Below are 14,063 nucleotides of genomic sequence, written 5' to 3' on the forward strand. Positions count from 1 at the left end.
TATGAGAGAAAGGGAGAAATCCTAATCAAGAGATTTGAATAGCTACTTCACAGAAACATAAAAAAGATCAATAAAGGGAAAAAAATTAATCTCATAATAACAAAAAAAATAAAAATAAACCCTACAGAACGAGGTCAAAAAAAATTTATGTCTATGCAACCTATGAGAGAAAGGGAGAAATCCTAGATAATCAAGAGATTTGAATAGCTACTTCACAGAAACATCAAAAAGATCAATAAAGGGAAAAAATTAATCTCATTATCATCAGAGAAATACAAATGAAACCTACAGTACGATGTCATAACACATTTAGTCAAATAAAGCTTTTAAAGTCAACACTACACTGCATTGTTGAAGGGGTAATGGCACAATTCGGATTCTCAGACACTAGCAGTAAAAATGTAAAGCAGTACAACCACTTGGGAAAACTGTTATCTCCTAAAATGAACATGAAGTTCTGTTGTAAGGAAGACACTCTGACAGAATGATCTGCCTGCTTGATACATGTTCCTGACAGCACAGTTTGCATTTCCCTGCTACTGGAAATAGCTGGATTAGCAATCAAGAGCAAATGGGATGCCAAGAAAACGAACCTCGTTTTCAGGAGAGCGGTTATTTTGATATGGGGAGCTGGGGGACTCCTAGATAATTGGGAGTTGTAGTTGACTTTCCAATCCTAAATTTAGAGTTTTGCTTTATTGGTGTTCTTTAGAATACTAAATAAGGCAGGAGGGATAGAGGTGGTAAAAGAGACTCTTGCATTTGGAATGATGGGGCTCTCAAACCAAATACATATGCTATAGCAAAGGAAATTGATACGTCATCTGGAAATTACTGAAATTTCGGGGTTTGTTTATGACAATCATGTTAATGAAATTATGCCATGGCTTTAATATCTCATTTGAAATTAAAATTATTTTAATTGGCAGATCCAAAACCTCAAAATCAATTAACTTCTATGTGCCAATGACACAGTTCTATTATCTCTAGTTTTAAAAAGTGCTCTAATAGTTTTAGAGCTCTTGAATCTCCACATGAAAGGAAACATGACATGGAAGGTTAGCATTTAATTTGAGATTTCGCTAATAATAGCTTCATGATGTTATCTAATACTTTGAAAGATAACTTCTTTTTCTTTTAAAATATTGGGACTGGAGAGATGACTCAGCAGCTAAGAGCACTGGCTGCTCTTCCAGAAGACTCAAGTTTGATTCCCAGCACCCACATGGAGGATAACAACCATCTGTAGTTCCAGTTCCAGGGGATTTGACACCCTCTTCTATTGCATGACATGGGTACACCTACCAACATGCAGGCAATGTATTCATACACATAAAATAAATAAAATAAGTTTTAAAACAAGTAATCGAGCCAGGTATGGTGGCATACACCTTTAGTCCAAGATGAGAATCCCTGTGAGTTTGAGGCCAGCCTGGTCTACATAATGAGTTCCAGGCCAGCTGGGGCTACAGGGAGACCCTGTCTCAAAAAGACAAACCCCCATTTCATTATTTATTTAATTATTTACTTATTTATTCATTCATTCAGTCAGTCATTCAGTCAGTCATTCAGTCATTCAGTCAGTCAGTCAGTCAGTCAGTCAGTCAGTCAGTCAGTCAGTCAGTCAGTCTTTTTGAGACAGAGTTTCCCTATAGCCCCAGCTGGCCTGGAACTCACTATGTAGACCAGGCTGGCCTTGAACTCACAGAGATCCACCTGCCTCTGCCTCCCAAGTGCTGGGACTAAAGGCATGCAACACCACACCTGGCTAAAGTATACACTTTTTATATATTAAGAAAAGGCAAGAATTTTACCTTTTTTCCACTGAGAAAGTAAAAACCAATGGCTCTAGCCTCTTCTCTATTACTACTCTCAAAGTCAATAAATAAAAGGAATGAAACATGATACGATGGGAGCTTTCTTTGTTGACAAACTAACCAATTCTAGAAAATAATACAGTAAATATGATTTACACCATGGATGAAGCCCAGGAGTCATTAGGGTTAGAATTCAAATGCACATACAATTTATCACATGTTCAATGTTCAACTGGAAAACATAGGCACACATACAAACCTGGATTTAAGCAGGTTAGGCAAGGTCTTTAAATAAATCTGAAGCACGTCCTGAGGCAAACACTGTTTTGGTTGGCTACACTTGTGAGTCTGAGCTGAAGGAATGCTTAGGTGTTGACAATGATGCACTAATTCAACTCCTCTGTGAAGCACAGGATTAAAAATGTAATTATACAACTTCCACTGAACAACTACGTTGCCTTTCTGGATTAAATTGCAAATGTGATTTGCGATCTGTATGTTATATAATCTATCTTCTTGAAAGACAAAGTTCTGATAAGCCTCTAACGCATCCCATTTCCACAACAAGTCTTCAGACCCACTGCTGGGAAGGATCCCCCGAAATCGGTAAGAAGGACTGGGCAAGCCCGAGGCAGAGCCAGCATCACATGACATGCCCTGCAGTGCCTCTTCTAACTTGGCCAGTTGGTCAGAGTCCACCGTGCAGACATTGCAAGCAGCTTTTCTGATTCTCTGTGGTATCTCTGCTCCTCCTAACTGATCCAAAAGAAGTTTGCTAAGGACATTCAGTATGTGCTGCTGGAAATTTCTCAGTACTGGCAATTTAAAAGCATGGAGCAAAGGGACAATCACAGACTTGGGATCCATACAGCAACAGATTCCAACACTGTGAACACCTGATAGGATCTGGACACAGGTGTTACTCAGGGAAGCCTGCTGCAGCAAGCGCAAGCACTGGTGAGCACACACTGCAATGCAACAGCACCGCTCGGGGTACTGCACACCTCCATCCACAGTCTCTTCAAAAGGGTTTCCGGAAAGCTGGTTTTTAAAAGCCGAAACCAGAAGACCTGAGAGATCTCGGTGGTGATGCATAAAGTGTGAATACTCACAGCGCCTGTGCCTTTTCCTCGTACACATGGAGTGATGAAGTTGCTCTGATTTCACTTTTTTGACAGTGCTCATAATTTTCATTATACTATTTATCAGGCCTTTCAAATGCTCTGTGGCCTCAGGAGGAACGCCGTCTCTTGACACCAGCCATTCCATCTGGAGAACTGCTGTTTCAAACAGATTGAATCCTTGGTGCTGGATGAATTCTTGAACCAAATCCATGGCTTGACTGAAGTAGAAGGGATTTGAAGCTGCACTTTGAAGACAACAGATCAGGAGCTGTAGCACTCCTTCCAGAAGCTCAGGGAGGAGAAGGGCTCTATGACGAAACTTGGAAAACACAAAGCTCTCCTGGACCTCCTGTAGGGTTTTCTTTTGTCTTGGTGCGAAAGGGTCAGGCTGCTTTTCCAAGCAAGCTCTAATTTTTAAAGCTGCCCTAAGTAATTCAGTCAAATTTTTTCTAAGACTTTCTGGCATTGCCTCTGTAGTGCTAACATCTACTGACATAAGATGCAGCACAGTTCGAAAGAGCATCCTCTGAACCAAAGCCACCGGCTCTTCAGTCCAACCTGTAGAAACCACTTGGTTTGCCACACTGTCCCTCTGGTTACAGCAGTCCCCAAAGCTGGCTAGGAATTCAGTCAGTGTAGGCACTACACTGGCTGCAAGGGAAGAATTATGATTCAAAACAATGTCAAATTTGCAAACTTTTTCCAATAAAGATAATAGGACATGACACAAGTCAAAGGGAGAATTACTCATGTTACTGAGAATAGACAAGGCTGCTGGCTCACTTAAAATGTCACTGTTTGAATCCTGTCTCGGAATGATCTCTCTCGAGTTTTCCAAAGCCATGATGTTGGGAAGGGCCTGTTCTTTGGTTGCAGAGGGGTCGAGTTTAGCTAGAGGGTGGTCTTCCTTAGGAGACTGTGTTGCAAGGTGTGGCAGCACATGGGACCTCCTGTGCTTACTCACCACTATGCTTTTCTCGTCTGAGTTGCCTTCTGAGTCAGAGGTGGAGAGCTGTGTCTTTCTTGCATCTCTTACAGAATAGCGATGGGTACTTTTACGCTGTCGTCTGCTTTTTTGATAAAGGTTGACTTTTGCAGAAACATGACCAGATGGAGTACTTCCTTCTAAATATAATTTTCCCTGAGTAGATCTTTGCAAGCTTGGGTTCTTTTCTTTGGTCAGGATTATATCAGATGACAATGGCCCACTAAAATCTAAAGAAATGAAAAAGGCTTAGAATACGCCAATATCTGTCAAACGCAATTTGTGATGACTCTTACCCCCATATTATGAGTCTGGCCTGGTACAATTCTGCTGCAAGATTGCTCTCCCTAGTCATGTCCTTAAATACGTCCTCCCACATGTCTTCCTCAATCTCAGCAGCAGGTGGCATCAGCTCAAAGGATACACATTTATTTTGAAACAGTAAAGAACAGAACTAGGAAAGCAGACCTGACCTGAACCTGTGCACTGCATTTTAATTTCAAAATACCAGACTGGATTATCTAGCTGCTGTGCACACCACTTTACAAACCTCTAATAGTAACATAACGAAGATACAGGTTAGTTTGTAGCTTTTCAGAATTTTAATATGTCCTAAAATGAATTCGAAATCATACAGTATATGGCCAGTATCATTAAGACTGAGGTTAAATAACTTCTTCATTCAAGCACTTCTCTAGGGCCTCATATCCCCAGAGCTTGAGACAGCAGTCAACAACCAGTGAGAAACTAGCTAAGTTTATCTTTCTCTTTGCAGTAATATGTGATATGATCCATATGAGAAAGAGTTGTGATTTACAGGGAATAAATAACAAATCTGTTAATGAAAGTTTGTGCTTTTGAGTCAGGGTCTCCCTGTAGCCCCAGCTGGCCTGAACTCACTATGTAGTCCTGAATGGCCTTGAATTTTCAGAGATCTTGCCTGCCTCTGCCTCCCGAGTGCTGGGATTAAAGGCGTGTGCCACCATGCCTGGCAAGTTTGTGCCTTCTTTAAGAGAGGGAAACAAAGCAGACAAGAGCAGAAGTTAAAGGCCAATTCCACCCAGCATAAGATATTAGCAAGGAGGACTACTTCCCTAAAAGGTGCCGAGCAGATTTCCTAAGTGGCTAACAATTTTTTAATTCTACAAATTTAGAAAACTGTAGCAGCAGTTACTGAATCAATAAATAAGCAGGCAAATAATATTATAAAATCTTAAATATCTTCCTTAGAAGAGTTCTATAATGAGATATGCAATAAAAATACAAACAAAGCATTAGAATACAATACAGGAGGATTATTTTTTAACTGAAGAGATTCTTTTTTTAAATAAATAATTTATTGAGAATTTCATACAGGCATATAAGCATATAAGGTGTTTTGATCAAATCCATGCCCATTCCCTCTCCTCCAATTCCTGCCATATTTCCCCATCACTTTTTTCTGATAAACTTCATGTACTCTTTCTTCTTTAACTGAAGAGATTCTTAAACAACTCCAGAAATGGTCCAAGGGAAAACCTGTTCATCTTTCCACGGAAGTACTTAAAAGTTTCATATATTTATACATACATATTTCTCAAAGTCAGAAAATAAAAATACCCATTGACCTCAAGTGTCATCATCTTGAAACAAAATATGTACTTCAAATTTATCCTTCAAAGGAAAAATTAAGAAAATTAAACTAAAACAAATATTGCAAAAGCCATTTTAGAGCACTGATAATAGAAAGCAGTGTTACAGCAAAAGAACTGTAATTCCTTTTTTAAAAATTATTTATTTAATAACCACATACTTAGAAGAAGCATTTCATTACAACAGCATTGACATATTCAATAACAATTTTCTGAGCTAAGATGCATCTCTTTCAAAACTGGCTATAAATTTTTAGGTTTACAGTTGAATTATTACAGTTATATAATATTGTACTCAGTATAAACCCTATAAGACATAAAATTAAATGAGGTTTTAACCTTTAAAAAAGATCTCCATTTCATTATTAAAATGCAGTTTCATACAGAAAAATTCATTTTTAATGCAATTGACATTAAGATGGTGCAGCTGTTAAAGGCTAACAACCAAAAAGTAATACCTTTTTTCAAACTCTTCACTGTCCATTTTTCTAATGTTGTGGTTTATGCCTAAGTTTACTCCTTTAGTAAATGGTCTATTTCTTCATATATTTTCCAACTGTCATTTGTGCTAAGAAACACCATAGTTTTTTATATTACTAGAAGAAATCAAAATGCACTTACCTAATGAATTTCATACTAAGTATACAATAAATCACCATAACATAGATGGCTCTGAATCTGAATTTGAAGCTGCATTAACTATTCAGCAGAAGTAGCTTCTCAATGGGACTTTTTCCCCTGTGGATAATACGAGTGAGCAGGGGAAGGGGCCATACCTGCTGCCTGCTTTTCCTGGACAGGTATCTTCCACACCAGCGGAAGAAGCGACAGGAGAAGAGTCAGGAGTTCTTCTCTGCATGTCAGGGCCTGTGTCAGAAACAAGAGAGTGGTTCAAGTTCTAAGTGCCCAAGACATTTAGTTCTTAACTCTGTGTTCAACTGAACTACAAGACTCTTTTTCCTTTGGAAGGAAAAGCCGCATTTAAGAGACTAAGGGTCAAATTAACCTATCTTAAGTCCAATTCAAACTGTGATACTTTTCAATTTATAAGTCTTTCCAATGACAAAAGAATGTAAGAGTATGTGATGGTATTTAGCACATTCTCGATAACATTTCCAAAAACAGCTGTTATTTGCCACCACGCACATTGCAAGAATTCCTCACCTAGGAAAAAACAAGACTTGTTAAGTAGAAATGAAAAGTTAAGGCCTACAAATTAGCAAATTAATAACAAGGTTACTAGAAAAATGTCAGTTTTCATGCAGCTAAATTTAAAACTCAGAAAACAATTTTCAAAAGAGGTGACACTACTAACAAATAAAATATATGTGGATTTATCAGTGAAGGTGATTCGGTATACTCACTGACTGCACACTGTACCCACAGGACCTGCTATCTTACCTTTCTGAAGTAAGTGGTCCAAGCTGGAAAAGGTCCCTTCATTTGGTCATAAAATACATGCACACAAACAGAACAACAGAAGGCATCTATCAGAAAATTCCCCAGTACAGAGGTGATATTTAGTTTAGGAGTCCAGAGAAAAGAGCAATCAGCACTAACAGATGTGTTGAAGTAGGGCTGCAACCAGAGAGCGACACCTAGAACTTCTGGGACATGAGGGGTCAGGACTCAATGAGCAGTTGGTTAGGTGTTATTCCTTCTCACACCAATCTTGGAGAGGAGGTCATGGTGATACAATCATGTTTGCTGGGCAAAATTAGGGTAAATGGGAATAGCCAGTATAAGCAGCAGGGTCACTATGGTCCAATAAGAGATGATGACTAAAGTAACTCAGGCAACAAAGTTATGGAGACTTGTGAAAACCTGTACAGTAGAACTGAAATGGCTCATAGTTCATTTTCTATGAGGCACAGAGGAGGAGGAAAAACTAATCTAAAAAGACTCCTCAGCTGGGGTGGGGGCGAGGGGGTGGCGTGGTGGTGCACGCCTTTAATCCCAGCACTCGGGAGGCAGAGGCAGGTGGATCTCTGTGAGTTCAAGGCCAGTCTGGTCTACATATGAAATCCAGGCCAGCTGGGGCTACAGGGAGACCCTGTCTCAAAAAGAAAAAAATAATAAAAATAAAATAAAAAAGACTCCTCATGTATTTCTGGTTTAGACAACTTGGTGGCTGAGAATATTTTCACCAAGACAGGAAATCTTGTGGAGCAGTACGAAGGTCAGGGTAAAGATGAAGGATTGACTGTTAAAAAAATCTAAATTACATTTATTCATTTATTATTTATTTGTTTATTATTTATTTGTTTATTGTGTGTTGTTAGGCTTCGCAGAAAGTATCTTTACCTGCTGAACCACCTCACTCATCAAGTTTTTTTTTTTTTCTGTCTTTTTTTGAGACAGGGTCTCCCTGTAGCCTCAGCTGGCCTGGAACTTGCTATGTAGACTAGGTTGGCCTTGAACTCACAGAGATCCGCCTGCCTCTGTCTCCCAAGTGTTGGGACTAGAGGTGTGTGCCACCACGCCTAGCGTAGATTCATTTTTTAGACCTATAAAGTCAGAGATGCTGGTGGGATGTTCAATAGAGATAGCTTTTAGCAGACAGACAACACGCAGATCTGGAACTTAAGAAAATAAGGTGACTAAAAGATGTGATTTACCAGGGTGGATGCCTAGGGCCTGAGGTTTCCCAGAGAGAGCAGACAGAATGATGAGAGAACTAATGACAACGGAGCTCAGAGAACGTTTAGAAAGAAAGAGTGAGCCACATGGAAGGAGGCCCAGGGCAAACTGAGAAACAGACTCCTACAAAGACAAGTGGTACCAGAGAAATCAAGGAAGAGAGCAGTGCAAGCAAGAAAGGACATTCCATAGGATGAAAGCTGGTTTGCTGTTCTTAAATATGTATTTATATTCTTTCTGTGTGTGAATGCTTTGCATGCACATATGTATGGGCACCATGTATATGTCTGGTGCCCACAGAAGGCAGAAGAGGGCATTGGATCCTCTAGAACTGGGGTTACAGACAGCTATGAACCAACATGTGGGTACTGGGAATCAAACCCAGGTCATCTGCAAGAGCAACAAGAGCTCTTAATTTCTGAACCATGTCTCCAGCCCCAACCTGTTGATTTTGAACTGTGGAAGATGCTGGCTGAAAAGTCTTTAGCAACTAAAAGGTGCCTGGTGACCTTTAAAATCAGAGCTTTAATAAAGCAATAATGGAATGATTAAGAGTGTGAGTTCCAGTTACAACAGGCTGAATGAAGAAGAGTCAAAGGTGTGGGGAAAGGTATCCTGTCTTAAGTGAAGTAAATCATTTTTTAGCCCATCATTCCACACAGTCCTCCTAATCTGAGACCTTCAGTGGATGACCTCACGACATTCTAAGGGATCCTGTAGAAACCTTCAAGATGTGTAAAGAAGCTCTGCAGACACTCTGTCCTAAAGTGAGCTCTGGCTCCACAGCAGTACACAGGAAAACTATCACTGGTGTGAACAGGTGTTCCTGACTCCAGCCTGCTGCTCCACATGGTCTGAAACATCTCTCCTTCTCATACGCAAGGCCCCACCCTAGCAGTGTCTGTTCTGTGGGGCTCCTCTAGCCCCACCATCCCAAGACAACTGCACTCTCCCTCAGGATGTCATGCCAACTATCCCATTTCACTACACAGACTAGTTCTTGGAAACCATAAGCCCTTGGAAGGGATGAGATGGTGGTTAAGAGAAGATCTTTGGGTTTAGACCCAGCTCTTCTGAAACAGCAGCAGTCCAGGTGAGGGAGGGGAGACCCATTACAGCTTGAGGCAGCAATTCATTTATACTCAACTACCATCATTTCCAATACAACTCATCATTGAGGCAGGTGTCTCTAATTCTCTGGATCTATTTGAGAGAGAGAGAGAGAGAGAGAGAGAGAGAGAGAGAGAGAGAGAATCTATTTAAAAGTGTGTGTGTGTGTATCTGTGCCTGTGTGTGATATGAGGGAGCATGCTACAGTGTCTGTGTGGAAGACGTGGTTCACTCCTTACTTTACATGGGTTCTGGGAGTTAAAACCAGGTCACCAGGTTTCTGCAGCAAGCACCTTTACCCACTGAGTCATTTCACTGGTCCTGGATCTATTATTTTTTAAAGTATCACATATTCCCACATTTATTTATCCTTTCTGGTCTCCAGAGAAGCTTCACATGTAATTCTCTCCTTTGAAATCTTTAATAAAATTTTCTTTTATTTGCAGGCATGCTGGAAACTTGCTGCTACTTAAAACCAAGCCCTAGTTCTATCTTCCAAGATCCTAAGTACACATAGTAGTCACAGTGCCTAGGGACAGGGGTGTCCTCTCATGCGGATCCACATATACCACATCAGGCAACACAGGTCATACACAGATCCATTTCATGACAATTTCTAGATTGTCTAACTTGCAGAAATGTGTCAATATCATACTTTTCCTTACTTAATACTTATACTTTTATCTTCTGAGACAAAAAAAGGCTGGGTCATGCCTTTAAACATTTTCCATAGCCACAATAACCAGTAAAATCATTCTTACTAAGGTAGCACTTTTTCAATTCAGTTCAAGAAACATGTTTAAAGTACTTGCCAAATGCCAGGCATAACTCTACCATGCTTGAATTTCGACTAGATGCCCTATCCCAGCCATCCAGGAACAGCAGGAGGGAGAGAAAGGGCAGGTTAAGTCAGGGAAAGGCTGTGATCCCAGCCCAGACAGACATCTAGGAGGCTCAAAGGCAGGCAGGCAGGGATCAATGGAGTCCTTGACATGAAATGGATGATGTATCAAGGAACATGGATTGTATCCAGAGAGTAATACAAAGCTGCTGGAGTTATTAATTGGTATTACATTAAATCAGAATCTTGAGATACTAATTAAGTTTAATTTTTCAGACATAAGAACATAATGTATTAATAACGTTAAATTGCTATTATTTGTTTCTTCTCTTGGAATTTTATTCTAATATATGTGTATTACACACACACACACACACACACACACACACACACACACATGCACAGACACAGAGTTTCTTCATTAGGACTATATAATCTTTTTCCTTTCCTAGTTATATAGATAGCTATATACATAGCTAAAGAAAAAAAAATAACAAGTTTATCTTATATTTTATAGCTTTGCTAAAAAGTTTTCTGGATTTTTTTATATGTCTATGCGTTTAACTTTCAAACAGTATTTTTTATTTCCCCATTTATCTGTTGTTACTTTTTTGTTTGCGTGTTTGAGACAGGGTCTCCCTATGCAGCCCAGGATGGCCTTGAACTCACAGTGATCCTTCTACATGGCCTCCACACTACAGGCATGTGTCACCACACACAGAAGAGCTGTCACTATACTGTTAAATTTCACATAACTTCTGCATTTCTTTAAAATAGCTGATTTATTTTGCTGGGCGTGGTGGCACATGCCTTTAATACCAGCACTTGGCAGGCAGAGACAGGCAGATCTCTGTGAGTTCAAGGCCAGACTGGTCTACACAGCAAGTGCCAGGCCAGCTGGAGCTACAGGAAGACCCTGTCTCAAAAAGACCAAAAAAAAAAGTAAAAATAAAATAACTGATTTATTTTATGTACACGTGTTTTGCCTGCAGGTATGTAAGTGTACCACATGCATGCAATGCTCATGGAGGCCAGAAGAGGGCACTGGATCCCTTGGAGCTGGAGTTAGATAGTTGTTTGCCATGTGCTCTTGACCACTGAGCCATCACTACCATATTTCTTTAAAACAGCAATAAAAAACTATGCTTGTACTGACCCTATGTTGAGCACCCTACTAAAAATATTATTGGTTCTTACTACTCTTTGTATATAAATGAATCCCTCTATTTCTTAAATTGTTTTTAGAACTTTTGTCAAGGAAAAGTGAACTTTGTGAAGTTGGGGTGTAAGTGGAGCCGGGCCACCAAAGGTCTTGTACGTGATCAGCAGGAGCTCTGCCACCAAGCTGCATTCTCAGCCTTGTCAGATGTTTAACGTCTCAAGATATTTATAGACTGTTTTTGGGACCAATGCCAGACATTATATAGTTTTTCTTGAATTAGACCAGGAACTGCAACTTTTTTTAACTCTTTGGTAAAGGGCCATAGAGTAAATATTTTAGGCTTTGTACATCATATATGGTCTCTGTCACACATTTTCTGTTTCTTTTAGTAAGACTTTATAAATGCAAAAACTATTCTTAGCTGTGGGCTGTATTAAAATAGGTCAATGACTGCAAAATTTGGCCCTGCAGGCAACAGTTCACCTGGTCAGTTCCTATTCTCTCTCCACTCCTTCAGCATGGTTACTAAATGTCTGTAACATTCTTTTTACAGCACCAGATGGACTTCAGGTGGCATCCAGTGGACCCTGTCAGCTAGACAAAAATACTACAAAAATCTTAGGGGATTTTAAGAGGTCTTCCACACAAGCTTTACATGTTTACAGTAGAAAGAAGTCTGCCTCAAAAACAATTATAAATGTGACTTTAGGAGTATAGAGGAAACCTACATTTCAAAGAGTTGTACTATTAACAAATACTGGGGGAGGGGTAAGACAAGAGCTTAGAGCTGAGTAGGCCATGTGACTTGCTTTGATGAACAGAATGCAACCAAAGTGGCCATGTGGCTTCATATAGCTTTTCCATCACCCTCTTAGAATGCATCCACCATCCATCATTGTAAAGAAGCTGAATACAGCCTTCTGCAGGATGGAAGACATGTGAATGAGAACTGAGGCAGCCTAGTCAATAGCCCTGTCTAGCAGCCCTCAGTCACTAAGGTAGTAGACTGAAAATTCAAATGTAAGCCCAGCTGACCACAAGGAAAAAAAAGAGGTGATTCTAACTGAGCTCTGGCTGTACCTCCAATTCACAGAATCACTTGTACTGCATCCAGTGTTCCTTCTCAGGCCCTGGAAATCTTTGCACCTGTAGGTCCTTTGCTCTTGTGCTTTCTTCCCCTTGACAGTATGACTCCCTAAGCAGAGATGCCAGTATCTCTAAGAAGCATTTTCTAATGTCTCTCTAGACTCCCCAGATGCTTTCACACGGCTGATATAATTTATCTGTCCACTTTTTTTTCAAACGTTAAAAAAAAGTTAGTACAGATGGCCTCTGTTCCTTCATCTTTGCAGGTAGCTGAGGTGCTGGTGCATACAGGCTCTTCATGGTCTGCTGAGTAAGCCTGTGAGTGGACTGTGAAGTCACACTCTGATGCTTTTCTATTATACTACAGATATGCCAGTTAAGCAATACCACATACAAAAGTGATCATAAAAAATGTAGACGGGGCTGGAGAGATAGCGCAGCAGTTAAGAACACTGACTGTTCTTGCAGAAGACTCAGGTTCAAATCCCAGCACCCACATGGCAGCTAACAACTGTCCATAACTCCAGTTCCAGGGGATCCGACAGTCTCTTCTGTCCTCTGCGGGCATTGCATGACATGGGTACACTTAACCTGTATGCAGGCAATATACACATACAAATAAAAAAGTAGTAAGTAAAATATTAAAAAAAGTAGAAAGAATAAAGGACTCTTATGAAGAAAATAGTGGAAGATAAAAAAAATCTATGCCATGGTTAAATTAAATTTTATTTATAAGTGTATAACCTCCTTCATTAAAACTTTATGGCATATTCAGTAAAATAACTTTATAAAACATCTACAGTGTTTGAATAAGAATAGAAATTATATATCACTAAAAAATTAAAAGTATTCTATACTACATGGTTACGTATATTAGTTCAATTTTGATACACAGTGTTAGCAATGGGTCTTGCAATTTTCTACCAATTATTTAACTAGATATTTACAAACATGATACAGAACAAAGAAGAAATCATTACTATGAAACATTTCAGGAAACCAATTTTTGTCATAACATGTAAGTCCCAACCTGATGTCTTTATGTTACTTATAAAGATAGTAAGATCTGGAAGAATTAAGTGACTAAAACACCCATCTAGTTGATATTGGTCCTAAGACTGAAATCAAGGAACAGTTACTTTTTAGGCTGGACAAATGTCTTTTAAAAAAGAAAGCTTTAGGGTCAGAAACATCTAAGAGCCAAAGGTGGTGGATGTACACAGGAAAGAGTTTCCAGGCAGTTGGTCACTGACTCATGAACTCATAGCCATGCTGACAGCATGCACGAGTTCCACTCAAGCTCAACCAGATAAAATCCCAGCATGGACATGAGGAAGTGGGTAAGAAACCCCACCCCACCTGAGGATCTATTGGTAATCTATGACTGTTGGGACGGGGAGAGTCAGCCTCTTTCGAGGACATGATTCTTAGTAGGTTAACCAGGTTTCAGTGGATGGACCCACCCTGAAAGACATTTGGGGACACAAACTAAACCCTACAGGCTTTAATATATATATATGAAATAGAGTTCACTAAATTGGGCAGGAAGTAGTAAGGGGAGGTGCAGATAGGGGAGGGGATATAAATATGATAAAAATATATTGTATTAAAATAGCAAAAATTGGGGCTGGAGAGATGGCTCAGCAGTTAAGAGCACTGACTGCTCT

At 39.7% G+C, this 14,063-nt stretch overlaps 1 protein-coding gene across 4 annotated transcripts in view; it reads right to left on the reverse strand.

Annotated features, from left to right (window-relative positions):
- Positions 1-14,063, reverse strand: part of Lyst (lysosomal trafficking regulator) — a 200,316-nt gene that overhangs the window by 136,542 nt on the left and 49,711 nt on the right. For all 4 annotated transcript variants that reach the window (XM_008847035.3, XM_029570379.1, XM_029570378.1 and 1 more), the window contains exons 3-4: positions 6,334-6,424; positions 2,077-4,156 (exon numbers count right to left, since the gene is read on the reverse strand). In XM_008847035.3, coding sequence (XP_008845257.1) covers positions 2,077-4,156; positions 6,334-6,424 — 2,171 coding nt within the window. The remainder of the gene's footprint in view (positions 1-2,076; positions 4,157-6,333; positions 6,425-14,063) is intronic.

This window comes from Nannospalax galili, unplaced genomic scaffold (assembly GCF_000622305.1).
Source record: "Nannospalax galili isolate Female #2095 unplaced genomic scaffold, S.galili_v1.0 scaffold1463, whole genome shotgun sequence".
In the NCBI taxonomy this organism is placed as follows: Eukaryota; Metazoa; Chordata; class Mammalia; order Rodentia; family Spalacidae; genus Nannospalax; species Nannospalax galili.